The sequence below is a fragment of the Osmerus mordax genome, chromosome 7 (assembly GCF_038355195.1).
Source record: "Osmerus mordax isolate fOsmMor3 chromosome 7, fOsmMor3.pri, whole genome shotgun sequence".
In the NCBI taxonomy this organism is placed as follows: domain Eukaryota; kingdom Metazoa; phylum Chordata; class Actinopteri; order Osmeriformes; family Osmeridae; genus Osmerus; species Osmerus mordax.
This window is the reverse complement of record NC_090056.1, coordinates 8,417,115-8,443,703: the sequence shown is the minus strand read 5'-3', so window position 1 is coordinate 8,443,703 and position 26,589 is coordinate 8,417,115. Positions and strand designations below refer to the sequence as shown.

The following is a 26,589-nucleotide window of genomic DNA, read 5'->3' as shown; positions in this document are numbered from 1 at the left end:
CAATAAATTACTGATAATCCATGAGTGTATGTCATGATTATCTGACATGTAATTATGTCTTACTGAATACAACTCTCTAAGCTGAAGGTCAAACAACCAGAAGTCTGATCTTGAACAATGTTCACAGACCACTGGATGTATATGGATGCATAAAGTGGTGTTTTCTTGCTTGGGTTGAGCACACTGTAGCACTCAGGGCAACCTGCTGGTTGAGTTGATGAAGCTGAAAAGATTGTTGTTACTTCTAGAGAGTAGTTAACTCGGCGTACTCGAAATAGTAACCATATGTCATACAAGGAAATACTAGAAATAATGGGTGGTAATGCTTTAAAACCACAGATAACTAGTCCAGAAAAGTAAAGATTTTCTGCATTGGAAAATGATTACAGTAATTCAAGGTCACACAAAAGCAGTTATCTAAACAAAGAACATCTTTTGTGGCATGGTTGACTGCTAGAAGTGTACTCTGGTTGTCTGGAGCAACAACAAGGACACCTGTCCTCAAAGTTGATATCATAAACATGTGTGTACTGTGGACACAATACTGTAAGAAAAGGTCATACTCTAATCTAATCATACACAGTATTGTGATTTCCCAAACGTACAAACACAAAAGAGTAATTTACGTACTACGTAATATAGATTGAAGTAAGACACCATAGAATTGCACATGAAATGTTCCCCTATCCATTAGATCATGAGAAGCATTGTTATGGAGAGGACCACTGTCTTGCTCATGAGAGTTGCTCATACGCAAAGCACAGCAGAGCATAGGGTGGTACTTTACGTATAATTTGAAGTATTCTCAGATGAGGAACACACCTTCAGTGGTTCAGTTTTCATGTCACGTTCTCCTTTCTCTCAAGAGGTCTCTGTTGATATTCAAAACCACACTTTTATACTCACTGCAATTATACATTAACTTCTTTTAATCCTTAAACGTCAATAGTGAAAGACGCAATGAGGACCACTGTCTACACCAGCTTTTCTGTCTGCTCGTGTGTGTGTGTGTGTGTGTGTGTGTGTGTGTGTGTGTGTGTGTGTGTGTGGATGCTTGTGTCTGTGTGCGTGCTTGTGTGTGTGTGTGTGTGTGCATGCTCGTGTCTGTGTGCGTGCTTGTGTGTGTGTGTGTGTGTGTGCATGCTCGTGTATGTGTGCGTGCTTGTGTGTGTGTGTGTGTGTGTGTGCATGCTCGTGTGTGTGCGTGCTTGTGTGTGTGTGTGTGTGTGCATGCTCGTGTGTGTGCGTGCTTGTGTGTGTGCATGCTCGTGTGTGTGCGTGCTTGTGTGTGTGTGTGTGCATGCTTGTGTGTGTGTGTGTGTGTGTGTGTTTGTATGTGCATGCTCGTGTGTGTGTGCTTATGTGTGAGTATTATTGAATGCTTTAAAATAATCTATAAAAAATTATTCCGTTTTATAACATTGCTCTGATTGTAGAAGAGAAGGTAATTCCATAAAAGACATATATTGTATTTCAGAGATAAAAGTAAACTGAGCATGAATTGTACTGGCTTAAGAAAAAGATGCCCAACACATTAGAATGTATTTCCTTCTAACTAAAATAGCTTCAGTGTCTTTCTTGGTATTGATGATCTAAGTCTAGTATATTGATTTCATCCAACATAATGTTCATAAAGCCCCCTGATTTCACTTGTGTCCATTTTAACTTTCCAACAATGATCAGGTGATGAGCAGTACCTCCATCTAGTGGCTGACACTTGTATTAATTTGCTTTACTTCCATAACTTGGCTGTATTTACATTTACATTTAGCGGACGCTCTTATCCAGAGCGACTTACAGTAAGTACAGGGACATTCCCCCGAGGCAAGTAGGGTGAAGTGCCTTGCCCAAGGACACAACGTCAGTTGGCATGACAGGGAATCGAACTGGCAACCTTCGGATTACTAGTCCGACTCCCTCACCGCTCAGCCACCTGACTCCCTATTCCGTATTAACTCTATCACATTTTATTATTGAAGCAATATGTAAAAACATTTTAAATTATATAATTATAGTACAATACATGTAGAATTGTACTTTTTAAACAAAAAGTCACTACATAAATAATATCATGTATTGTACTAAATCCTTGTGATTTTAGCATATGCAGTCAATAGTGAGCCCGAAGTTATAAAGTAATCAATGTGTCTTTAAGCCTGTCAGCATTTCCCAGGTCTGTGGTGCACTGCCTGAAGGATTTACGAGGCCAGGGAAAGTTCATTCTGAGGCCAGTTTTAATTCCACTGCAATGGGGATTTCCATGTTTATTTTAGATTTCAGACCCACATCTCACTCCTGTTTGCTCCTTATCCACCTCATGAATTAGAGCTATTCAAAACATCATTGTTTGTACCACTTAAGTGGTAACTAACACCTAACTTGAATAATTAAAAACATGAATTGACTAACTATCATAAACATTAATTTGACAGGATAACCTTTCTCATTTAGTTGACATCATACCTGTGTACGAATCATGCGAAATTAGAAGAGGCACATTTTTGGGGTAAAGATTCTTGGCCAAAATTACATTGTAGATGTTCCTTTAAACAGAGATATTGTCAGAATAAATATTTATTTCGTCAGGGCCTTGGGAGACAGCTCAAGTTAATGAGGCCTGGTTGAAGTCCAAGCATTAATTAGATGATGTAGGAGTATGTCCATCCACCCAGAGGACTGGAGGTAGAAGAGGATGATTCAATGACATCATTTACATATATGGCTTCCTGACGGATTTCTCCATCTGATGCCCTTTAACCAATCATCCCATAGTTAAAATCACCAGAGCTTTGCTCAAACATTACACTCAGAGACCCAATGGTGGAGGGTGAAGAAGTTGGTTGATGTCATTCTTTGCGTCTTGCACCAGTTCCCACTGGGCTGAATCTGTCAGTTTGAATTTCTTCTCACACTCCTTTGAATTTTTGACAGAGCCGTGAGGCATGGTTGGAGCTATTTATGTGTCACTGCCAACTGTATTAGGAATCAACACACAATCTGTAAAAGTACTAGTACAATATTTGTGACAGGGCCTTGTACTAAAATATTGTGTTGTGCTATATGGTATCCTTTAATTTGCAATTATTAAACAAAAATTTTATTTGTTATTATAAGCAACCTTCAGTAGTATAGCAAAACATTGACAACTGTCACACACATTGGGATGTGATCAAGTATTTCAATAAATTGTTCAAAATATAATAGAAAAATTGCTACATTATTACTAGTGATAGGCAACTTAGCACTGTATACATGTGTCATCTTACATAAAAGGGTATGTATTGTAAAGCAATTCAACAGTGGGTTGACAAAAACTCCACCCATTCGGTGTACCGTGGTATAGAAAACGTGTTTACCCCCAGTGTCCGCTTGATAGCCAATGAGGAGTCTCGAAATACTGTGCCGTGCAGTGTCATGGCGGACAGACTGGTCATATCAACATCAAAGTTTCACTTAAAACTGAAAATCTAAAGATCGCTACATTTTGTAACATAACTGCAAACGTTTCTGCTCTCGAACACCATAGATTTGGTAAGTAATTCCCTTCTAACTTGATTTATCAATCGTGTATCGTGTTTTCCCATCGTGTAAACAGCAGAAGCAGACGTTACTGAGTGATTTTTTGGACAGCTTAGCATATACATTATTTTTGAAATATTAATATACATTTCTGTAAGAACCCGATAGGCCATTGTGTCACCATAGCGTAGTTCTAGCTGTCTATACTCATTTAACCTGTGAAGTAGTTTCAGTGTTGATAAACAAAATAATCGGTGCTCAGAATTCACATTCAACAAGGCATTTCCCCAGATTTATTTTTTTGCTCATAGTGTAAGATATTGATAAGGCATGTTTGGCCTGATCAACGGCTGCATGTTTCAGTAGTAAGGTCTTCTACAAGCACCTAGCCTTTATTGTCGTCACAAAACATGTGTAAGCTACATTTGGCTCGTTTAAAATTAACTTGCACTCAACCCGCCAATGTTTGAATAGAATAGCCTACAATAGTAAGAGCCGACACCGGTTTGCTTCTTAAAACGTTATATGTAACCGGCTGTGTGACCGACATTATCTGGTGTCCTAAAACGACTGTGTGACACCAACATACCAGGGGTTTGACCTCCAACTCTGCACACTTGTATCTGGCTCTGCAGTAGCACTGCAGTTTAAGGGCCCTTACTGGCTTTCATCAGATGGAATGTGACCAGGGCTGTCCTGGGCTGCCTTTTTATGGCCACACTAGGCACAGCTTTGTGGGACCAGGGCTCTAACTGGCCTCACCAGTCTATGGGTTCTCTGCCCTAGTTTGCTGGTTGGACTGAAGAAAGAACCAGCTCCAGAGCAGCTGTGTTGTCATGGACACATGCCTACCAGGTGCAGCATTGACCTGCTGATGACCAACAGTTTGAAAAAATGTCGATTCAGTTTTAGCTAGGCAGAATTAGTTTCACTCAAGTCCAGACAATCAGCTATTTGTAAGTAACGGATAGCGCTGAGTTAGTAAATAAATGTTGTCCTTGGATGGAAGACATGTAAGTTTTATAGTTTTCAGTAGGACTTTGTTGGTGGAGATCAGTAGAAAAGCATGCATCACAGATTCATTTTAGGGATAATACATTGAACTGCAGTGTGCCAGTGTAAGGCTTTAAATCAGCATGTGATAATGTTGACTATGGCAGTAACCAGATCTTACCAGCAAGTGGCAACATAAGTTGTTTTGATATTTAGCAAACCCCAGTATTGAGTAAGAGAGCTCACAACAGCTGCATCTGTTTTAGATTTACCCTCATTTACATAAAGCTGCTTCCAAAGAAACGTTCCCCACACTGGATTATTGGGCTTTTAAAACCACGAGTTCTGATGTAATGAATCTTGTTTCTGAAGGTTATACATTGCATGGAGATAATCATCTCAAAGGAAATTCTACAGAGTAATTACAGTTTTCTTTCTTAATTTTTTTTAAATTTATAGTCTTCCCTTTGTGCTAATTAGTTATTTTTTGCAAAGTGCCTATTCGATGAATTTAAATTTGGTGTCTTACAAGAGGTTTACTAGTCCAATCCCCACCAAGAATGCACTTACAGAGTAACAGATAAGGCTCTGAACATGGCTGACCTGTGTTAGCATTTGCACCATCATGTTAATTAGTCCGATTTGCCTCTGTAAAGCTCCTGGTATTTTGTAGTGTCAACAAGTGCACCGAAGAGGACTGGAGACCTAGTAACCCAGCCATTACCAGTCTAGCAAACTCATTAGCCATAAATACACAGTGACTGGTAGACCCTGAGCCTGCATTAAGACAAGTGAGTCACCATGTTGCCCTGGTCAGAGGAGCAAGTGGGGGTTTCTCCTCGGAGGTCACTGGCATTACTATAGAGCATGAGGGAAGTTCCTGCCCAGACAGGCTCCTACTGTTACGTGGTGAGGGCAGCGTGTGTTCCCGCTCGCTAGCACAGCCCACGCCCCTCGTGTGGGCAGGTTGTAGTCACATGGGGTCTGTCACACTAGTCTCTTGTGTTCCTTCACATACCAGGCAGTTTGTCCACCCACCTTGCCGTATTCACTCTCTCTTTCCATCAATCGCTCCCTCTCTCTCCCTTTCTCCCTTTCTCTCCCTCTCTCTCCCTCTGCAGCTCTCCTCCCCTCTCTTGCTCTGAGAGTATCAAGTTTTCAGCTATTCTTGGGCCCAGTTGGTAAACAAACTGCCCGGAGGTTGCTCAATCTTCCTGGATTTTTGGGAATTGGGCTATTTACATTCTCTGTTACAGTCAGTTAACTACCAAGATGTGTTATTTGAGAAACTTAATTTACACCTGCGGGCAAGAAAGGCTCAAATATATTTTACATAATGCACAATGCATAATTCCCTGCATAACCAGAATTCAGTGGTTGCCTTGTATAGTAATATCATGAGAGTTTGGTTAGACTCACACAGACCTTACTGACTCAGAGCCCCATTGAACCACATCCCTTGGCAAGGAAAGGCAATCATCCCTTCTAACCTGACAAAAAATCCCTTTCCCAGACATTTGGCGGATGTGTGCCTAAAGCAGGGTTAGGGTTCTTAGGGAGGAGGGTAACCTTTGGGGGCCCAGCCTGCCCTTGGAGAGAGTTGATCCCCCCTCAAGCTGGACCAGCGGCCGCATTGTTGAACCATGGTGAGGAATGTCAGCTGGGCTACTCAGCATGGTGTTTTTGTTGTATCTTCTGTCATGGATGACAAGAAGATGGATTTACTGTCCATCCAAGAGTGTAAAAAGACAGCAGTGTATTTTTAAAACGGTATGATAATCTCTAAATCTAACCTCAAATCCCCCAAAATTGTATTGACAGTCAGTCAAAGCTGTTTTATTCCTCCGGCAGGTGACTGTTTCTGGAAACTTTGTTTGGTGTTTATCCCAAAACAAGTAGGCTACGTCAAAGTTTTGCTGAATAAAATATAGTTCATGTTATGCTTGTTTGAAAGTGTCTTAAAATGCGCTGTGATCCGACTTGCAAATATTATGACTCCCTAAAATCAGGTTTGTAACATTCACTCCTTGATAATTGCTGTTTGCTGTGCGGTAATAAGAGCAGGTTGTTACTTTGGTGTTTTCTAATAACCTGATTGGTGGTTCTGCTGACAGGAAGCCCAGTGTTTGGGTCTGGGTGGGGCGTTGAGGGGGCCCAGGTCTGGGCTGGCTCATGTCTCAGGTCTTACTCATGGGGGGCTGACGGCCTGTGGGAGGAGCACGAGGGGGAGGGGGCAGCGTTAATGCAGTCCCTGCTGTGATAGTACACCCAGTGTTGGGTGTACTCCCTCATCCCCCCCTAACACCCCCCCCCCCTAGTGGAAATGGACACTGCTGGTGTATTTATAGAACCGGAGCACAGGCAGGCTCTCTTTTTTAAACACGTACGTGGAGCTGCTCCTACTCTCAAGAGCTCCGCCGTCGCACTTTCTAGAACAAAGCAAACCGTTGCTTGCTGACACTTCCCTAGTTGACACGACTGGAAGAACTCCTAAGGTAGGAAGGGCCAGAGCACAAGGTGCTTTTTGGAGATTTTGTTGTTTGAAAGAAAATAAGACAGGACAAGCTGTCTGTGGTGTGTATGTGGTCAGTTACTGCTTGAAGGGGTTTCGAGGTATTTCATTTTTGAAACGGCAGTGATTGTTATCTCGTCCGTAGCAGCTATTCTCAATGCTAATGCCGTATGATTATGGGTTATGTTTACCTTTCACAGATATACCGTGAAAGTTGTTTTTGGTCAATATATTCAAAATATTTTAGTTGGGCATATTGACTCCATCATCATTATTATTATTGGCTAATTATCGTTTGTCCATTTACAGATCCCCCAGTACTCTGATCCCTGAGAGAGAGAGAGAGATCTCCCCAGAGGAGGAGTGATGGAGAAGCCTGCCCTCCAGACGCAGCCGTCCACGCTGCCTTTCTTCGACACGGCCCACGCCTTCAACCTGTTGCGGGGCATCCACGAGCTCCGCGCCGAGCGCAAGTTCTTCGACGTCACGCTGTGTGCCGAGGGCCGGGAGTTCCACTGCCACCGCACCGTGCTGGCGGCGGCCAGCACCTACTTCCGGGCCATGTTCGCCGGCACGCTGAGGGAGAGCGCCATGGACCGGGTGATCCTCCACGAGGTGTCGGCCGAACTGCTGGGCCTGCTGGTGGACTTCTGTTACACGGGCCGGGTCACGGTCACCCAGGACAACGTGGACCTGCTGCTGAAGACGGCCGACCTGTTCCAGTTCCCCTCGGTCAAGGAGGCGTGCTGCGCCTTCCTGGAGCAGAGGCTGGACGTGTCCAACTGCCTGGAGATCCAGGACTTTGCCGAGGCCTACGCCTGCCGCGACCTGGCGGCGAGCGCCCGCCGTTACGTCCTGAAGAACATCGTGGACCTGGCCAAAGGGCGGGACTTTGAGCGCCTGCCGTGGAAGCGGCTGCTGGAGTTCATTTCGGACGACGGGCTGTGCGTGGACAAGGAGGAGACGGCCTATCAGATCGCGGTGCGCTGGGTGAAGGCCGACCCCAAGCGCCGGCTGCACTACTGGCCTGAGCTGCTGCAGCAGGTCCGGCTGCCCTTCGTCCGCAGGTTCTACCTGCTTGCTCACGTGGAGAGCGACCCGCTCGTCTACCTGTCCCCCCCCTGCCTGCGCATGGTCAGCGAGGCCCGCAGCTTCCAGTCCTGCGAGTACGACCGCCACGACCGGCCCTGCCAGCGCATGCGGCCGCGGCCCTCCACGGGCCTGGCGGAGATCCTGGTGGTGGTGGGGGGGTGTGACCAGGACTGCGACGAGCTGGTCACCGTGGACTGTTACAACCCTCAGACCGGACAGTGGCGCTACCTGGCTGAGTTCCCAGATCACCTGGGAGGAGGCTACAGCATAGCGGCGCTAGGCAACGACATGTATGTCACAGGTAGGTCGGATCCGAGCCAAAGACACACACCACTTGGAACACACTTCTGGTTGAGTACAAACATAGAGAGCATCCAAACTCTAGGATTGAGGGTCATTTATACTTCTATAAATCTGCATTCGCCATTAGCAGTCCCATCTGGTGTTCCACTTCAGGCCTAACAGACAGAAGTTACGGGGTGTATACTGGTTACGGTTGCTGTGTGTCTCAGTTTCGGTGTACAACTCAGCCAGTAGCTCTTATGAAACGGCAGGCTGTGTGATTATAAATAAACCGCAGTCAGCCTCTCTGGCTTCATGTATGAGAGGGAGTGAGGTGAGGGAGGGAGGGAGGGCAGGATGTGCTGTGACAGGACTAGCTGAGAGAAAAGCTAGGGTGGGTAGGGTGGGGTGGGGTAGGGTGGGTTGGGGTAGGGTGGCCCGCCCCAGACAGGCCATCATCCTCCTCATCTTCATCCTCAGCGCTCTGTAAAAAGACAAGCGCTGCCATTTAGGAAACATCCCAGACCTTCACATGTTGCCTGCATTTCTGGCAGGCCAGTGATGAGTGCCATAAATCTTGAGCGGTGCACACAGGCCGACCTTGGCCGAGCTGAACAACAAAGCTCCATCCAACACATGACGGCATCAGTCATATGAAGGCCACCTTCCTGCCCGCAGGATGATTTAGCACGTTACCTTTGGTACAGTGTCCTTGTGAGGACATTTCTAAAACCTCAACCAACGTGTACATACCGCACGCACGCAGAAAATAAACACGCGTGCCGTCTGAAGACCTCACGCCATGTCTGGAAACTGAGAGGCTGGATTGACACTGCATGCCCGCTGTGTTTGTACAGCACGTACTTAACTGGGATATCTGAACCCTCTGTTTGCATGACCGGGGAGTAGTCGTCTGACCCCACAGGTATGAAGGTTAAAGAGAAAGGAATGAGCCACCCCAGAACAGCCAGGGGAACAATGTGGCAACACATGCCACAGACCTAGCTATGAGTTAGACATGGGACACGATTAGAATGCCAATTCTAAAGTAAGAGATGAGCTTTTCTCTACATTGACGCCTTCCCTCGGTTTGCGGGTCAGGTGGTTCGGACGGCTCGCGCCTCTACGACGGCGTGTGGCGCTACAACTCGAGCGTGAACGAGTGGACGGAGGTGTCCCCCATGCTGAAGCCGCGGGAGTACCACAGCTCGTGTGTCCTGAAGGGCCAGCTGTACGTGGTGGCGTCCGACAGCACGGAGCGCTACGACCATGCCCTGGACTGCTGGGAGGCCCTGGCGCCCATGCTGCACCCCATGGACAACTGCTCCACCACTACCTGCAGGGGGCGCCTGTACGCCATCGGCTCCATGACCGGGGAGGAAACCATGGCCATCCAGGGCTACGACGCTGACACCAATCGCTGGTCCCTGGTCAGCTGTGGCCAGCTGCCCCCCTGGTCTTTTGCCCCTAAAACCGTGACCCTGAACGGCCTCATCTACTTTGTCCGGTAAGGGGGTGGTGGTGGTGGTGGTGGTGGGGGGTTAAAAGGGAAAGTGATGTGTCCGTGTGTCAGCCTCTGATAGGTCGTGCTGGAGCAGAAGAGTGACTCGTTGTTTTGTTTCTTTGTGGCGTTCAGAGATGACTCGGCAGAAGTGGATGTTTACAACCCTCAGAAGAACGAATGGGACAAGATCAGTCCCATGACCCAGGTATGTGACAGCAGGTTCTATGTCAGCTCTCACCCGCATTTGTTTTGTATATGGTTCAGTGTTTCCCACAGATTGGAAAGCAATTTGTGGTGGGGTGGGGGTGGGGGGGGGTCACGGGGGGAGGGGGGGAATCCACCTTCACAAAATCCACACGCCCAACCCAAAATCCACACATTTAACACCCTATACAAAATTCATACGCCATTCAATTTTTTTTACCTCTACAAAATCCACACGCCGTACCAAAAATCTACACAATTAACACCCTATAAGAGAGCGAGACATGGTCCTCATCCTCAACATGTGCCTTTTTCAATCGCGGAAAATAATTCTCAATACTCATCTGGATTGAAGCAGCAAACATTCAGTGCAAGATTTTTTTTTAAACATGTGAGTGACAGAGAGACGGAGGGAGAGCAGGGAAGGGAAATGCAGCTGAACGAATACTGCGTGTTTTAAATAGCGGTAAAAGAAAAGAAGAAAGAAACGCAATATGTGGCGGCTGGTGTTGATTCTGTGGCGCACCGCCACAAATTATTGTGGGAATGTGTGGGAAACACGGCGGTTGTTTCCGTTTGCAGGTTGTGGCTAGTTTCTACATTGCAGATGTGTCAGTGAGCTTGTCCCCTTTCCCCAGGTCCATGTGGGGGGGAGCGTCGCTGCCCTGGGGGGCCGCCTGTTTGTGTCTGGTGGCTACGACAACACGTTCGAGCTGTCAGACGTGGTGGAGGCGTTCGACCCCACGACGCGCACCTGGACCCCGGCGGGCCGCCTGCCCCAGCCCACCTTCTGGCACGGCAGCGTCAGCATCTTCCGCCAGTTCATGCCCTCGGTGCCCAGCGCCTTCGACCCCATCGACGTGCCGGAGGCCGACGCCATCCACCTCCACAGGCACCATCGCCATCAGGCGCTACTAAATCACAACAACAATCTCAACCAGCAGCAAGATGTCAACGCAGCCCACTGAGAGACAGAGGCACCACCTTGGTTTCGAACCCTCACACCTATTCCACATACCAACAAGTAAGCAGAGCCTTGTGAGGAAAACGACACCCTTGGACTTGAAGCAGAGGTCTGAACAGCAGCGCCCAGCAAAGAAGCGTCCGACAGGCCGTTCCTACTTCAGAGGGGGAAATCCCGAGCGATCCCCGCCCGCAGTCCAATCGGATTGGTTCTTGGTTTGTGTCTCGCTTTGTTTACTTGTACTCCAAATGTGGGGAATGGATGTTTACTGGGTGTCGAGTGCGGTAGGTTTACTGTGAATACACACACCGTGTCAGGATACTGAAGCTAGGCGGTGGGAGGAGCACAGTGACATTGTGAAGGGTCAGGATCTATTTTGTGTGAGTTCCACGTAGTTGACTCTGTCTGCCAGGCTGTCATTGATCATGATGATTCATCTCAATGACTGGGTATGTTACAGTCTATGTTGTAGACTGGCTGGGTAACTCATTACCGGGTTAGCCCTACATACCCATTTACGGACTTCTGCATGGCAGTATAGTGGTTTTGGATAGATTGTATACTATGTAATCAACTGGGTTTGGTCTTGCAACCTACTTGTCAGCTGTAGAGTGAGAGACAACTAAATCAATAGCTTAGTCCCCCTTACATTCCAAAAGCAAATACAAAACTTATGTTTGTCGAGCACTAACCAAATAGACAACTTGGGTTGACATTGAGGATTATCATCCATTTTGCAGATACAATGAGAGAACATTGATTGATGAATCTACTAACAGAAGATCTGGGAGGATGTTCACTATCTCCCAGTATGTGCTGTTCATGGAGACCTGGCAGCAGTAGAGTTAGCATTACTAACTTAGTAAACACCTATCTAGTTTGCATGAAGTACTGGTTACCTTTGGTTAAGGTAATGTTTCCTATATCTGGAGATTCTGCATTTATTTATAAATGAGTGAATTTATGTTATGTTGTGTAAATTAGATAATGATACTGTTTGGCCGTTGCATCACAGCACAGGTACATATGAATTTACCGGTGACACAATATTTCTGTAATGAAAACTGGAATTACTAACATTCTCAATTTCCTCTTGTGTAACATTGCATTGAAATTATAATGGTACTTTCAAGTATGGCGTGTAATTTTTTTTTCTTCTTCGTTTTCATACAAGTTGTTACTGAATCCATGTGTAAATATATCTGCCTTAAGAAAGTGTGGGTGTGATGATGATGATATTCTTAAAGTGGGATCCCAAATAAAACTGCAGGCAGAATAACTTTTCTGTCTATTTAATCAGCCTGTCATTGGTTTGATGCAGGGGAACGTATTTACAGAAGGCTCCATTCCCATTCTCCACAGCCTATACAGCTAATCTGTATAACATGATGTACTGCACAAGATGATGATGCATTTCATAAAAAATAAAAAAAGATAACTGTAAAAAAGAGCTACAGTGAACCAGGAACAGTCTGGTCAGAAGCAACATTGTCCGTTGAACAGGAGAATATCTTGCTTGGTTAAATGAGACTACTGACTGGCCACTGGCTGGAGTCGTTAGGGAAAGCAAGCAGTCATCCAATGAGGAGTCAAATCTCTGTGTGCAATTTTAGCACACAGGGCTTATTTTGTTTGTGTGTGTGTGTCTGTCTGTATGTGCAGCCTAGCTCTGAGGTGGCTCCTTGCAGCTCAGTCACCACCACTGCCAGCCTCTTCTACTCCAGGACAGCAGGCACTATGAAGCCCTGTGCCACCTCCCCCAGGGTCACGCTCTGGCTGGACACCACTTCCTCCAGCTCCAGGGCGCTGGGCTGGATCATCACCTGGACGTCGTCACAGGACTCTGGGAGAGAGGCAGAGCCAGCCCCTGCTGCTGCGTCCTCCAGGCTGGTCTCCTCGGTGGGTTGGGAGGAGTCGGCCTCACTCTGGCCTCCCTCCACCTCCTCGATGATCAGGTTCCTCAGCCTCCTCTGGCGGGGGTTGTAGTTGTCCACGCGTATGTGGATCTGGGAGTGGCGCCGCAAGTGAGCCTGTTAAACATGTGAATAAACAGGTCGACTCACAAAGAGGTCACTTGTGTGTGTTTGGGGAACGTCGGTTGTTTCATCAGAAGTAGTACACATTTCCTTCCCTGGCCTACCTGTCTGGTGAACTTGTAGCCACAGTCTTTACACTCAAACTTCCTCATGCCTTTATGACGACGCACGTGGACCCGGAGTTGCTCGATAGCTGGGTAAAGGGCCAACGCCACAAAAGAAAAACTAAGTCACGGGCCGTTTTTCAGATGGGAACATCTCAGGACACAGTTCTTCAAGCGGCAGGGCCCCACTCACCTTTAAATGTCTTGTTGCATATGTTGCAGCAGTGCGGCCGACCCTCCTGGTGTTTGCTGGCAATGTGGCGAAGGAGCGGGCCCTTCTCTGTGAAGCGCTGTTCACAGAACTCACAGCTGTAGGGTCGCTCCCCAGTGTGGGTACGGTTGTGCTTGTCTAGACTGGCTGGAAAAACACACACAAAGTGTTATGTAATGTTGGATGGATACATTTATATTTGTGTGTTTGAGTGACATGGCCTCCTGTAGAGGACTGTTGGAGGACTGCAGCAAGAGAAGGTACCCTGGGTCCTGAAGGTCTTGCCACAGAGATGACACTGATAGGGCTTCTCTCCTGTGTGGACCCGGACGTGCATGTTCAGGTTGGCCTTCTGAGTGAACGCATGGCCACAAAACCCACAAACAAACGGCCGCTCGTTCCTGTGAGGTGAGCAACATGGAGTGGATGTATTACACAGAACTTAAGAATAACTTGATTTGTACACCGGTCATTTCGTTTTAAAAAGGGATTTACATTCTGTAAAACAAGCACAATCAACCCGATAAGGAGTATAATAAACAAATATGGAGACTTTTTTATAAAAAGCTTTTCGAATAGGGTAATGTACAACACTACACTGTTACCATACCTGTGGATGGCTTTGATGTGCATCTGGAGGCCATTTCTGCTGGAGGCTCGGTGGCCACACTCCTCACACACAAACGGCTTCTCACCCCGGTGCTTGGACGCCTCGTGCACGCGCAGCTCAGTCCGGGACAGGAAGCATTTGGGGCACACGGAGCACTGTGGATAAAAAAACAAGCAGTTGTACATTAAGTGATGAAGAAGTACCCAGAATAAAATGACAGAAACCATATTTATATTTAAATATAAAGAAATAATTATGGTTTGAATTCTATGAATGACAATGAAAAAGAAAAGTATTTACAGTTTTAAGTTAAGGTTATGACCTTAATTTCAACACTTACAGCGTGTGGTTTAGGAAAGCCATGGACCTTGATTAAGTGAATTGTCAAGTCTCTCTTGTGCATGAACTGCTCTGTGCATGTTGTACACTGAAACAGGTCATTATGAATTCAATCAAAATCAAACAACTTGGAATATACATTTGTAGTATTTTCTTAGCATGTTCACTACATTGTGTGCTGATTTTGGAGTGCACCTTATTGGGCATGTCTCCTGTATGAGAGACTGTATGCAAACGCAGTTCCTGTCTCCTCTTAAATGTCAAAGGGCACAGCAGACAACGGTGTTCCTATGGAAATATTAAATATGTTTTAAATAATTACACAAAATGAACATCTATGTCAACATGTATCCAATATAGTTGCTATTGATAAGAAATGAGTTTGTTTCCCAGTCCAGATCCAGAAACTATTTGATGTCAATATTTACTTTTTATGAATTTAGCACTTAATATATTTTCTCTCACCATCATTTTTGCACAATTTCTGCTCTCATGCTCCAGAAGATTCTCCTTCCTGAAGTATCTCTGTCCACACTTAGTGCAAGCAAACGGCTTTTCACCTGTGTGACGCCTGTAAAAAAAAAAAACTCACAATGAGGCTACACACCCCTCAAGCTCACGATATGTGACTGAGAGACACAATGCGATTGACAGGCTTAGGGCTGTCTGCAAAGCATACCTGTTGTGGACTTTGAGGTAGTATTTACTACGAAATGTCTTTTTGCAGGTGGGACACTGGACAGACCCCGTTTTGGAACGGTCTTCCTCTCCATTCTCTTTTTTATCAGCAATGGCCTTGCCCTTGCGTCGAGTAGTGACTGTGGGACTGGCTGGAGGCATGTACTCTTCATCTGAGTCTTCATAAAACAGATCAGTACCTCCACGATCATTATCATCACCATCGTCGTTACCAAAGCCATCTTTATCCTTCACCACATCCTCCTGTACAGGCACCTGAAAGAACATATCCAATATCCACCTCAGTGTAATTTTATTGCAAACTATACTCAAAACAACCAATAAATATCAGTTGTCTCAAACCTCCATACTTTGAAGGTCTTTTTCTGGGTGGGCCAATTGCTTTACCTCTTTTTCAGTAGCAGGCTGGGGAAGACGTTGGTTGTTCTTTTCCACAACGCCATCCCTCTTCTCATCCGTAGGTGGTGGGCCCGCCCTGCTGGCTTTCCCCTGGGGAGTGATCTCAGAGGCAGGGCCCTCACCCAGAAGTCTTCTGGGGCCCTTGACTTTCCGCCCAGAGCGAGTAATGGTGGTGATTGTGGTTGTGTCTGAATCGGCGCTACCTTGCGTGACATATACTGGTATCTCTTCAGTTTTGGAATCGATACAGATCTCCAGTGTGGATTTTCTAGGCCTCCCCCTTTTACGGATAGTTGTTGGAGTCCCCATAGAAGACTTAATGTGGCCCTCTGCTGCACTTTGAGGTCCCACTAGAACACCTGTGGCCTCCGCTGCAAACTGCTGACAAAGAGCAACTACATCTGGAGCACTGAGGCTGACTGCAGCCTGTTGCACCTTCTCCATGTTCACAGAGTTGAGATCTAGCTCCCCGGTGTAGAAGAAGTCTAGGACCAGTTCAAGACCATCAGTAGAGCACTCCAGGGGTAGACTGACCTCCATGCATGGGGTGGAGGTTGACTGAAACTCCTGGAACAGTTGACTAAAACAGGCGAGGATGTTGCGGTGGACAGGCTGTGCCTCCCCAGGCCCTACACGCAGCATTGCATCACAGAACTGGCCTAACTTCCTCTGCTGATTTAGAGATGACAGCACCCTCTGGGCATGGGCGACCCCCTGGGCCAGCATCTCACTCTTGAATGTCTGCCAATCCTAGGTAAGGGCTACTTCAAAATGTGAGACGCTGAATTAGGAAAATAATGTCATTGAGCTTATGTTAATAATCAGTTTGTAAAGATTGTAAAACTGCATATCTTTATCATATTATTGGTAGTGTCCATAGTCAACCACACACGTTCAACTGCTTTTATAATGGGCTTGATAGCAAGGTTGCTTTCAATTCAACATATTTTAAATAGGCTACTTGGGTGAACATTTTGTTAAAAGTATCAACTGAGTTGATGTAGGGAACACTGTGTTGAAACACTAATTGTTATAACCCCATTAGCGATCTACGCTTCTACGTTTACCACATTATACATATTTTAAAGACGCTCCCTGAGCGTTATGCGTAGAACAGCACATGCCAGCGAAAGAAGACTCACCTTTATCAGGACGCTGGAAATTCACTACTTCTCGTTTCTTGGTATTGCAAAATGCCATACAATCTTTTTTACTTAGACTAGATTAAGAAAAAGGACATGAGCCATGTTGCTTTATTTTCAACTAGGCCACGGGCACTGCCATAAAGGAAAAGGATGTGACGTTTACGTCCAATCCACGCAGTAACTGCTGGTATGGCGGGTAGAAGCATGTGTGTGTGGGCACTTTTAACATTACACAATTGATCATCTGTCATATTTTCAATACCAGATACAATTTAACATTGAAGAAAACTGTGTTCTGTTGCTGAGACTTATTTGCTAGAAATTATATGATTCGCCGTCGACTCCAGGCTAGGCACCATTGCAACAACCACTCTTTAGTCTTCACAAAAGTTGCCTAATGATTCACTATTGCATCAGATGAGGTCGGTGCAAGCTAGAAAATTATGATTAAACTAGACACGATTATTCACTACGATGCCCCAAATCCATTCCAATATATAGTAAGCTACTTTGAGTGCAGGGGGCGCTGTACTGAAAGAGCTTGAAGTATTTCTACGTCCAAGTACGTCCATGAACTCCGTTGTAACTGTGCATCGTGTCGTCCATTTAATCATGTTTTTATTGAAAAAGATGTTTGCTTTACTTGTAAATTATTAAATAACTATGTACTTATGTACACATCAATAACATCAAAAATCAACCTATATTTGATTAACTAATAACTGCTAGGTTATATCAATTCGAGAAAACTGGCCAGCCATACAGTAAACCATGTGACGAAAACGGTTGGCCAAATAAATCTAGCTAGCTATAGCATTTAGACATGCCGCTGGTGGTGGCTCAGTCAATCGTACACATGGTGAAAGCAGCAGTTAGCAAACAAGCCACAAAAGTATTCAATGTGTATATTATATTGGGCATCAATCCTAAAAAGCAATACTTTACAGCGATACTGTACAAGTAACGGAATTCCAACTTTTGTTTTCTAATCGGGGGGTAAGTTCTTGGTACCTGGGCGGTAGTTGCTAGCTAGCTAGCTAGTTTCAAGCTAACGGATTCAGCTGCTTACACACATTGACATCAGCTTTAGGAACCTCAGAAGTGGTTATATAATGAATTATACAATCCAACTAGCAACGTAAATAACGTATTGATGGTAATCTATTATTTAATCTGTGAACCAGCTAACTAGCTACTAAGCACTAGAATGTCGAGCTTAGATAGCCAGGAAAGTGAACGCAGCTAAACGTCTGAAATGCTCTCATTATCGTTCTACAGGGTTCCCCCCGTTCTCTCTTCACCAACGTTAGTTAGCTCACAGTAGCTACCTGAACATCTGTGGTATCATGAAGGTAAACAAATCAGCATCCGGACCCCAGCAGAGGTCCAGAAACCCTGCAAAGCAGCAGTGTAACAACAAGTGGTTCAAACGCAGCAGAGTCATCACCCCAGACTCTCCCAGCACCAGCCCAGGGGCTGCCATGGCCAAACTAGAACAACAGATATCTGCTAAAGCATCAATAGCTGCCAACAAGAAGACCGGCCTTAAGCGTTTGAAGAAGAAAGCAAAGGCTGTCTGCTCTAAACAGGTCAAAAACCATGCTGGTGAGAGAACTCATTTTCATCCTCTAACAAATGGAAGGACAGGATTGAAACCAGATAGTGACTCAGAGGACTCTCAGGACTGGAGTTCCTTTGCACAGTCTGTTCTTCAGAATGGCGTTGAGGCTGCTAATGGTCAAGAGGCTGCAGGATCCGCCAGAGTTGCATCTGGCGAGCTGAATGAGGAGACATTTCACTATTGTGCAGAGCGCGACCATGCCCACAACCGCACAGTGTTGGTCATGCAGCCAGGCCAGGTAGGTCCTTCCTATACACCCATCCCTGGCTTTCTTCTATGCTATGTCAAACTGCTTCCTATTTTGGATCATGCATTTTCCAGCTGTGTTTTTAAATGTAGCCTTTATCTGTCTTTTTCCAGACCTTGTGTTTCCGGGGAAAGTGTCTCCTGACCTGCCTGTATGGTCGGGTTGAGGTGCTAGGATTCACTATTGAGGAGGGTCAGCAGTCGTACCCCTTGTTCTCTCCATCCTCACATTGCCCACTCACTATCACAGCCTTGGGCGACTGCTCTAACCCCAACAAGAACACAAAGGAGGGCCGTCTAGAGGCAAAAGCCACAGTCCGCAAGTACCTGTCATTAGGTATGATCACAGAAAAAGAGACACCTCGGACGTAGTATCATTGATTCTTTCCAGATCTCCTGTGTAGAAATAAGTGAAATGCAGTGCTAACTCACATTTCCTCTTGACACTTTTTCCTTTGCCAACTTTGAATGGATCCAGAGCCCCGGAAGAGGCTGTTAAGCGAGGTGGACTCTGGCTCCTGTGTTATCCTGTTGGAGCCCCTGGACACCCCTCTCACCCGCTTCCTGCAGAGTCTGCCTGAGCTCAGCGAGCTGTTTGAACTCAGTGCGGTTAGTTGACAAATGTGCTCAATCATTTATAGTGCGCTGGCTCCCTCTTCTGCCTGGGGCAAAGCCTCTACTGGGGGCTGACTACAGATATAAGGGAGTCAGATGGCTGAGCGGTGAGGGAGTCGGGCTAGTAATCTGAAGGTTGCCAGTTCGATTCCCGGCTGTGCCAAATGATGTTATGTCCTTGGGAAAGGCACATCACCCTACTTGCTTCGGGGAATGTCCCTGTACTTACTGTAAGTCGCTCTGGATAAGAGCGCCTGCTAAAATGACTAAATGTAAATGCAGATTCTTAAGCTGGTGTGTCTTCATTTTGTTGTTTGGTTTTGCAGAAGGACCTCCAGGATATGTCGGCCATGCTGGATACGCCTCTTAATGGCACAGGCGTGGTTCCACTTCGCAGCACTACAGAGAGTCTGGTGATGTCGCGGAGCTACAGGGATTCTCTCAACACACTGATCACTGCCTGTTCAGGTAAACACCATCTAAATGCTAGTCTGATACCATTTAGGGCTAGGTCAAGAGTTTTGTGTGTTAGTAAACCTTCATGGAGCCTGAGATGTTTGACCCTGATGAACTGACTGACTTTTACCTCCGCAGAGGAGCTAGACGGCTGTCCAGTTATTCTTGTTTGCGGTCCTCAGAACACTGGGAAGTCCACCTTCAACCGCCACCTTATCAACACTTTACTGAACCAGTGAGTGCCACCTACTGAGTGACTGCAGAGGTTTTCTCAGAAACATATTTCATCTACCCCATTATACCTTCTGGAATAAGAGGGGTTTAACCCTGTTGAATATGATGGAGAGAAAAAATTCCTTGGCCACAGAACCCACTTCATTATTTACCCACTGTGGTTCAGACTGTACTGAAGCTGGCTGTAAATGTGTTCGCTAATACGCGTGTGTATTTGCAGCACTGCAAGTGTGGAATACCTGGAGTGTGACCTGGGCCAGACAGAGCTGACCCCACCAGGCTGCCTCTCTCTGTCCACCATCAGAGAGCCACTTCTGGGTATGATGTCCGAGTCTTCCTTATAACCAGTATTTCTGATCTGTGCATGGCTGGTTGTAATGTCCACTCTGACTGTTGTTGACGGTTGGGTTTACAGGTCCTCCCTTTACACATCAGTGCATCCCAGATCATATGATCTTCTATGGACAGTCCAACTGTCAGACTGACCTGGACCGCTATCTGGAGTCCATCAAGTCGCTGTGGCGCTCGTACACCAGAGACTCACCCATAATCATCAACACTATGGGCTGGGTCAAGGGTCAGTTTCACACTGCCATGGAAGAGTCAGTCCCTGTAAAATCGTGTTGTCGAGTGGCTGTGTGAATTCACCTCGGTTATTCCCGCTGAAGGTCACCTGTGCTTGTGTTTAGGTTTTGGGCTCCAGCTGCTGGTGGATATGATCCGTTTTTTCTCCGTGTCTCACGTGGTGCAGCTGGGCTATGGGTCGAACACTCAGTGCCCTGCCCTGACGCCTGACGTCCTGCGCTCACTGCATGGCTGGCAAACACACCCCCCTGCCCAGTCGGCTCTAGGAGAGGACCCTGGGAGCAGCTGTGCCCTTCGCAGCTACACCCACCTTCCCGTCCTGTCGACATATGAAGGAGCTGGAAAAGCTGGCAAATCGTAAGTGTCCAACCAGCGTCCGACCTATTAACCTACGCTGTCATGGACATTTGGCACTTTGCAGAGAATGAACCTCAACCGCTTTGGATAAAAGCTTCCCCCGGTTTTACTCTGTCGTGTGGCGCTGTCCTATCCTACAGGAGATACCAGCGCAGTAACGAGCTTAGAGAACTGTGCCTGCTGGGATACCTGAGCAAGCTGCAGTCCCCAGACCCAGGCCCTGTCCTACCCATACACTGCCTCACCCCCTTCCAGGTAACACTCCCCTAGAATGCACTCGTTAACAAACCGTATACCCTTCCTGTGCGGTAGGCCTGTGTTTCCTCAACCACTCCGTCAGCTCATTCCAGTGCGTCCTGTCTTGGCAGGTGCCACACTCTGCCGTGGCTCTAGGTGTGACCCATTGTGAGGTGGCGCCCAAACACATCCTCTACGCAGCCAACGCCAGTCTGGTGGGCCTGTGCTGCCTGGGGGAGAGGGTAGCAGGCAAGGGGGGTCCAGTCCTCCTCTCCCAAACCCCCGTCTGCCCCTGTGTTGGCCTTGGTACGAGTTCTGCTTTCAAACCCTCACTGTTAAATAAATATTCCCTTTCTGGAGTGTTCAAATATTCGATCGGATGCGTACCACCGCTGAATCCTGAGCTGAATGAAAGAAGAGAATTGGAGCCTCTAACGTTCTCTCTGCCCCCCAGGTGTCCTTCGGGGGGTCGACATGGCGCGGGGTCTGTACTTCATCATCACCCCCGTGGCCCCCTCTGTCCTGCGGCAGGTCAACTGCCTGCTGTTGGGAGGGGTCTCCCTCCCCCACGCGCTCTTCAAAGATCAAGTAAGGAGAACACAAGCCCTCTCATACCCTTGTATAGCTCACTTTATACTATATTTAAATATTACTTTTATTAAACTTATTTTATTTATTTGTATATTTGCTCCCTCTTAATCATTTTATCAATGCATTGTTTGTTTATTTTGGCACTGTTGCAGCCTGGCATCGAGGGAGAGGCCCCCTATCTGACAACAGACTACAGCTTTGAGCTTGCCGGAGCTGGGAAACTTCATGTGTACAAGGGACTCACAAGGCCTGGCCACACACAGTTTCCCAGCAATGCAAAGTGATTTTTTCTGAGAAGAGTTGACCTCTGATTTTTTTTTACCTGTCTTGTTTACTGACTTCCAACACCACGGCAACAGTTGCTGTTGAATGTACAGAACAAAGGGCGCAATTCAGGATCAGACTTCTGAATTACTGACTTCAGACAAGCAGCCCAGACCAGACTTTCGTCAAGCTGGCTCTAATAGGCCAGATCACTCATGTAACTGCATTGGGATCATGAAGATGTTCCTTGTTTTCAATGCCCTGAAAACATATTTTTATGGCGATATTCAATACATACAGTTACAAGTTGTTTTATATCTTATGGACAATTCCAACATATACAGTCATATCTCTGTGTTTGATGTCAATTGGAGAGACATTCCAAAGCAAACAACGATTGTATACACTGTCAGAAATTAAAGATTTGTTGTTGACAAGGTGAAGTTTTCTTGTCAATGTGAGTTTCTTTGCTTTGGTTAATCTGACCATTCAGATGTGTTTAGGAAGTCGAGCCGAATAATTTATTAATACGTAAAATAGCTTCCACACACTTTCTGAAATGTTATGAAAAACCCTTGTGACCAGCATCAAGCAGTTTTACTCCATCCTTGGAGCTCTTGGTTGGTAAATGTAGCTCTACTTGTAGGAATTTGTGTATTTGTTTGTGAATGTATAATTGTAATGTTAAAATATTGTCCCTTTAAACCAATTTACCACGGTAATATCTATTAACCAGTGGACTGTTGGTACTTGATGCATTGTAAGGAGCCACTGGATAGCATACCAAGTTATCAGATTATCCATGTTAGAGCTCACAACAGGGGGGAGTCAGGTGGCTGAGCCGTTAGGGAATCGGGCTAGTAATCTGAAGGTTGCCAGTTCGATTCCTCATTCATCTGCTAAAATGACTAAATGTAAAAATGTAAACAACAGAAAAGGACTGTGCCAACTCCTGGAATCCTACCCAACTAATGGTTTAGACTTCATTCCCATCTGCCTTCCTTCTTCACCTTATGAACATTATTCTTCCATTTAGGAAATGGACTGCAGATATTTTATCTAAAAATCCTGATCATGAGTAAACATATTGTGTTATAAGGGACACTGTGAGCTGATCGTATTTGGACCAATTTTAGGGAGTGAAATAAAGTTCTCATCAATATTTCCCAATGTCAACTTCACTCCTGTTTGACCTTTCTAGTTCTCTAGGGGGCAGTGTTATGTAAATCTTATATATTGGATGCATCAACACTAAGAAAAACCAGTACAAGCATAGACTACAGGCCAAAATATGAAGCTGGCAATGTGCTTATTTGACAAATTATAGGTGGATGATACAATGTTTCCTTGCATTGCCTAAAAATGCAAACCATGAGCTCATCCTTTAAGAACTCATCCTCAAATATGGTAAATTCCATGGTTATTTACTTTTTTCACTTCAAGAATTTACAAGCACTTGTAGTGCTGTGAACATGCATTCACCCTGTTGAGACTTGCTAATTTGTTAAGTGGGCTACTCAACACCCCCTATCTGCCCTCTTGCTTTGTTTTGTTCACCATTTCCCACCCCTTTGTTGAGGGTGGGGGCATACAAACAAGCCCAGCAGCATAGAGCAGCTTCATTGTTTCATCCTTCTCAGGGCAGACGTTGTCCCCAGCTCATGCAACCCAAAGACAGATCCCCCTGGCTGGAGGTCCCATCCAGACAGTCCAAATACAGCTGAACACCCCATAATAAACACACAGCGTTTGTTTGATGAGTTCTGTTACATCTGTAGACTAAACCAGAGGATAGTTTGTCACAGTGAATATAAATGGGACTTGGTGTTAATGTGTAAATGAGGGTTTGCAACCGCATTAGGGCATTTTTTTTCTATGTCAATGGTCAATTCATCACCTAGTGAACCTTACCTCTGCCTTCAATTAGCCCACCATCTACAGCAGTAAAATAATCAACAATAACTAAGTAATTCACAGTAATAAACATTCAGGGTTATAGTATTTGATTGAGCCAAATGACATGCATAACAATGTCTCATTCAGTAAACAGTCTGAAAGTGTTGACAAAGTGGCCCTCTTCCTTAAATAATGCATACCACTGAAGTACCAGACAAATGAGTGACTCTTAAATAAGGGGAAAGTGGGATTGGTCACTTAAGCCCTTGAAGTTTTGATTTGGGACTCTCAGACAAAATGGAGGGATAAAGGGTTCCTTTAAGACATTTTTATTTTCCACATATGGTGCACCTGGCAGACGCAGCTCTAAGGTTGGCTGTGACTACAAGGCATACAAGTATGGATACCACCTGCCTGAGACCAAAACAAGATGATTCTTGGCTTTCTCTACTGTGCCTTGGACAAATTATGAGGGAGGTTGTCTCCTTTTTTACCAGCACCATTCTCTCTGAATCCTATGGGACACTTGTATATCGGTTTAAATACAAAGAGCCAACCCCACAAGAAGTGAATGTTAGTTTGTGAAAGCATGCATAATAAACACAGGGACAATAGAACGCGAGCACGTCATCATTATCAGACAATAGAGTCCAATCTAAGCTCCAAACTGAGACGATGCATAGAAGTGACCCATAAGTGAACACTGATCCAAAGCTCCTCTACCAATGAGAGGAACATGTGAATTGTCAATCCCCAACCAGTAATGAAATTCGCTTTCTGAGGACCAGACTGAATAAAAAAACAGAATTCATCTAAATCAGAGGAGCACATACTGATGCTCCTTGGCGCCCCTAGCTGCAGAGCAGTGACAACTTTCAAATGAAAAAAGCATTTGCAGGTCCAGGTTGCCTGAATGAATGGAAAAGGAGCTTGATTATTGAAAACCGGAGCGACTGACGACGGGACAGGGCGGAGAATAACGGTGCCAACTTCTAGCATTTAACCGTAATTTAAAAGAAGATAGAATACATGGGCGATTGATAAGCTTATCGTAAATTCAGAGCCGATAATAGAAGGTATGCTCAGCCTGCTGGAGTAATATTTTCGGTTCAGGTCGTCGAGGAGAATGCCTTTCAGCCAGCAACAGGTTATTGGGTAGCATAGTGTCCTAGCCGTTCTCCACGCTTTGTAAAATCGCATTTGTTTTCTACGATGACCTGATCGGTGGCCAGTAAGCCACATTACTTTTGAAGGCTACTTTCCACCGCATTGTCCTTGTTGAGTGTTTCCAGCTTTGTCATCGCTACAGAGTATTTTGCACGCGCACACGCACTATTTTTTTCTCTCTCATGAATGTTATGAGAGAAAAATAGAAGTTTACTAACCTGGCAGAATAAGAGCAGCATGGACACATTGTTATAGAAACAATTGACTTATCACGGGAAACGTTTTTCTTTTAGCAATTTACCTGTGCATTAGGGAATTGTCATCGATAAGGACGAATTACATGCATCTATGGTTCCTAACAAGTGGACCATGAATTCAGTTTTACACAAGTCACCGCCAAGGAGCTGGCTTGGTCTCCGATTACGGCTCAGTAAGTATCTGACACCACCTATTCATATTATCACCCTCTCTGTCACCTTTTCGAATTGCAACTTTATAAAAATGGCGACTTTATAAAAAAGATTGTTGAGCTTTGGTAAAAAAAGACATGGTGCAGTGAAGTGTGGATGTAAACAAAGCAGTAGTCAGACGAGTCGTCACAGGCACTTTGCTAACAGTGCCTAAAGCCGATAACTGTCCTTGGCAAGTGACCTGGAGAAAGAATCATCCCAGTAGGAGGCTGACGTATAATGTCTGAGTTGTCAGAAGAATCCAGACAATCAGACAGCCTGGAAATAGTTTATTTTGTATGAGGAGAATGATTACAGTGGCTTCTAAATCACATTACTAATTGAATTTTTCCAAACGTGAAGGGTCTATTTCCCCTTCACAGTCATAAGGTAGCCTAGATGAATGATTCATAAATGACACCACTCCGACTTTTTTCTTTACTATTTCTGCTTAGTAGCCTACTGCACTCTCCTTTCTAATTTTCTCTTCTTAAATATTTGTTTGCCTTTGGATATGCAATCCTATCGACTGTCAGATGAGTTGGTACCTTGTACAGTGAGCTGCAGTGTCTTTGGAGCTGAAGTTGAGCAGTCTAATTGGTTGAGTCTGGAAGCCTTCAGTCTCATAGGCCACCAGGGTCTTAAGCTTGTCTTAAACACACCAGCCTAATCTGGGGCCAGATGTCTTGTCTGTTCTCTGTTCATAATAACATGAAAAAAGTCTGTTAGAAAGCTAAGTTATTAGTTATTATCTGCTAAATTAATAAAGCTAGTTATTGCCTGAATCATCGAAAGCCAGTCCAGACTAGCAATAGACTCAAAAGTGACAGTAGTCATGTTTTCAGTGTTTGGTGTTTCAGTTGGTTCAGAACAACATGCTCATTTACTGCATTTATTGATCCACCTGATTATCAAAATGAAATAAGGCTGGTTGAATAGCTACTTGTCTTGACGACCAGGTCATGTCACTTTGAACCTAGTACGTGGGATAGTACAGAATGGCCTTGTGGGCATTGTGGTGGTTAGTCAGTGTTCCAGGCCGTAAGACTTAAGCCTGTCTTGGCACACTGATTTAATCGTGTGTGTGTCTGATGGGTCCCTTTCTGGCTCTTGGCTTATTCCGGTTTCAGCTTCCTTCTTTGGACTGTCTTTCCATTGTTACACTTTTTTTGATCGTGATTTGGCAACTGTTTCAGTTCAATGCTTTATCTCTACATCATACCCATCTGGTTTGATTAGATCTCCTAGAGTTTGTTGT

General features: G+C 45.4%; 3 protein-coding genes across 5 annotated transcripts; 2 read left to right on the top strand and 1 right to left on the bottom strand.

Annotated features, from left to right (window-relative positions):
• Positions 1-3,409: 3,409 nt before the first annotated feature.
• klhl21 (kelch-like family member 21) lies at positions 3,410-12,366 on the top strand. Of its 3 annotated transcripts, none has more exons than XM_067239790.1 (5): positions 3,410-3,531; positions 7,334-8,417; positions 9,500-9,905; positions 10,035-10,107; positions 10,745-12,366. In XM_067239790.1, the coding sequence occupies exons 2-5, from the start codon at positions 7,391-7,393 to the stop codon at positions 11,072-11,074; spliced, it is 1,836 nt and encodes a 611-aa protein (XP_067095891.1). In that variant the 5' UTR covers positions 3,410-3,531; positions 7,334-7,390; the 3' UTR covers positions 11,075-12,366. The 3 variants fall into 3 exon arrangements, with proteins under 3 accessions (XP_067095891.1, XP_067095892.1, XP_067095890.1); XM_067239791.1 differs by lacking the exon at positions 3,410-3,531 and adding an exon at positions 6,212-6,282; XM_067239789.1 differs by lacking the exon at positions 3,410-3,531 and adding an exon at positions 6,903-7,007.
• Positions 12,347-16,732, bottom strand: zbtb48 (zinc finger and BTB domain containing 48). The gene is made up of 11 exons (XM_067239788.1): positions 16,611-16,732; positions 15,457-16,249; positions 15,050-15,324; positions 14,836-14,941; positions 14,566-14,658; positions 14,372-14,458; positions 14,032-14,186; positions 13,686-13,822; positions 13,404-13,568; positions 13,211-13,299; positions 12,347-13,100 (listed from the first exon to the last, which is right to left on the bottom strand). The coding sequence occupies exons 2-11, from the start codon at positions 16,192-16,194 to the stop codon at positions 12,786-12,788; spliced, it is 2,160 nt and encodes a 719-aa protein (XP_067095889.1). The 5' UTR covers positions 16,195-16,249; positions 16,611-16,732; the 3' UTR covers positions 12,347-12,785.
• A 729-nt stretch (positions 16,733-17,461) lies between these two features.
• Positions 17,462-22,262, top strand: nol9 (nucleolar protein 9). The gene is made up of 13 exons (XM_067239980.1): positions 17,462-17,609; positions 17,892-18,472; positions 18,595-18,817; positions 18,959-19,089; positions 19,422-19,563; positions 19,690-19,786; positions 20,006-20,103; positions 20,201-20,362; positions 20,475-20,727; positions 20,868-20,982; positions 21,096-21,270; positions 21,419-21,552; positions 21,708-22,262. Exons 2-13 carry the CDS (start codon positions 17,960-17,962, stop codon positions 21,837-21,839), a joined length of 2,175 nt encoding a protein of 724 aa, XP_067096081.1. The 5' UTR covers positions 17,462-17,609; positions 17,892-17,959; the 3' UTR covers positions 21,840-22,262.
• Positions 22,263-26,589: the final 4,327 nt, after the last annotated feature.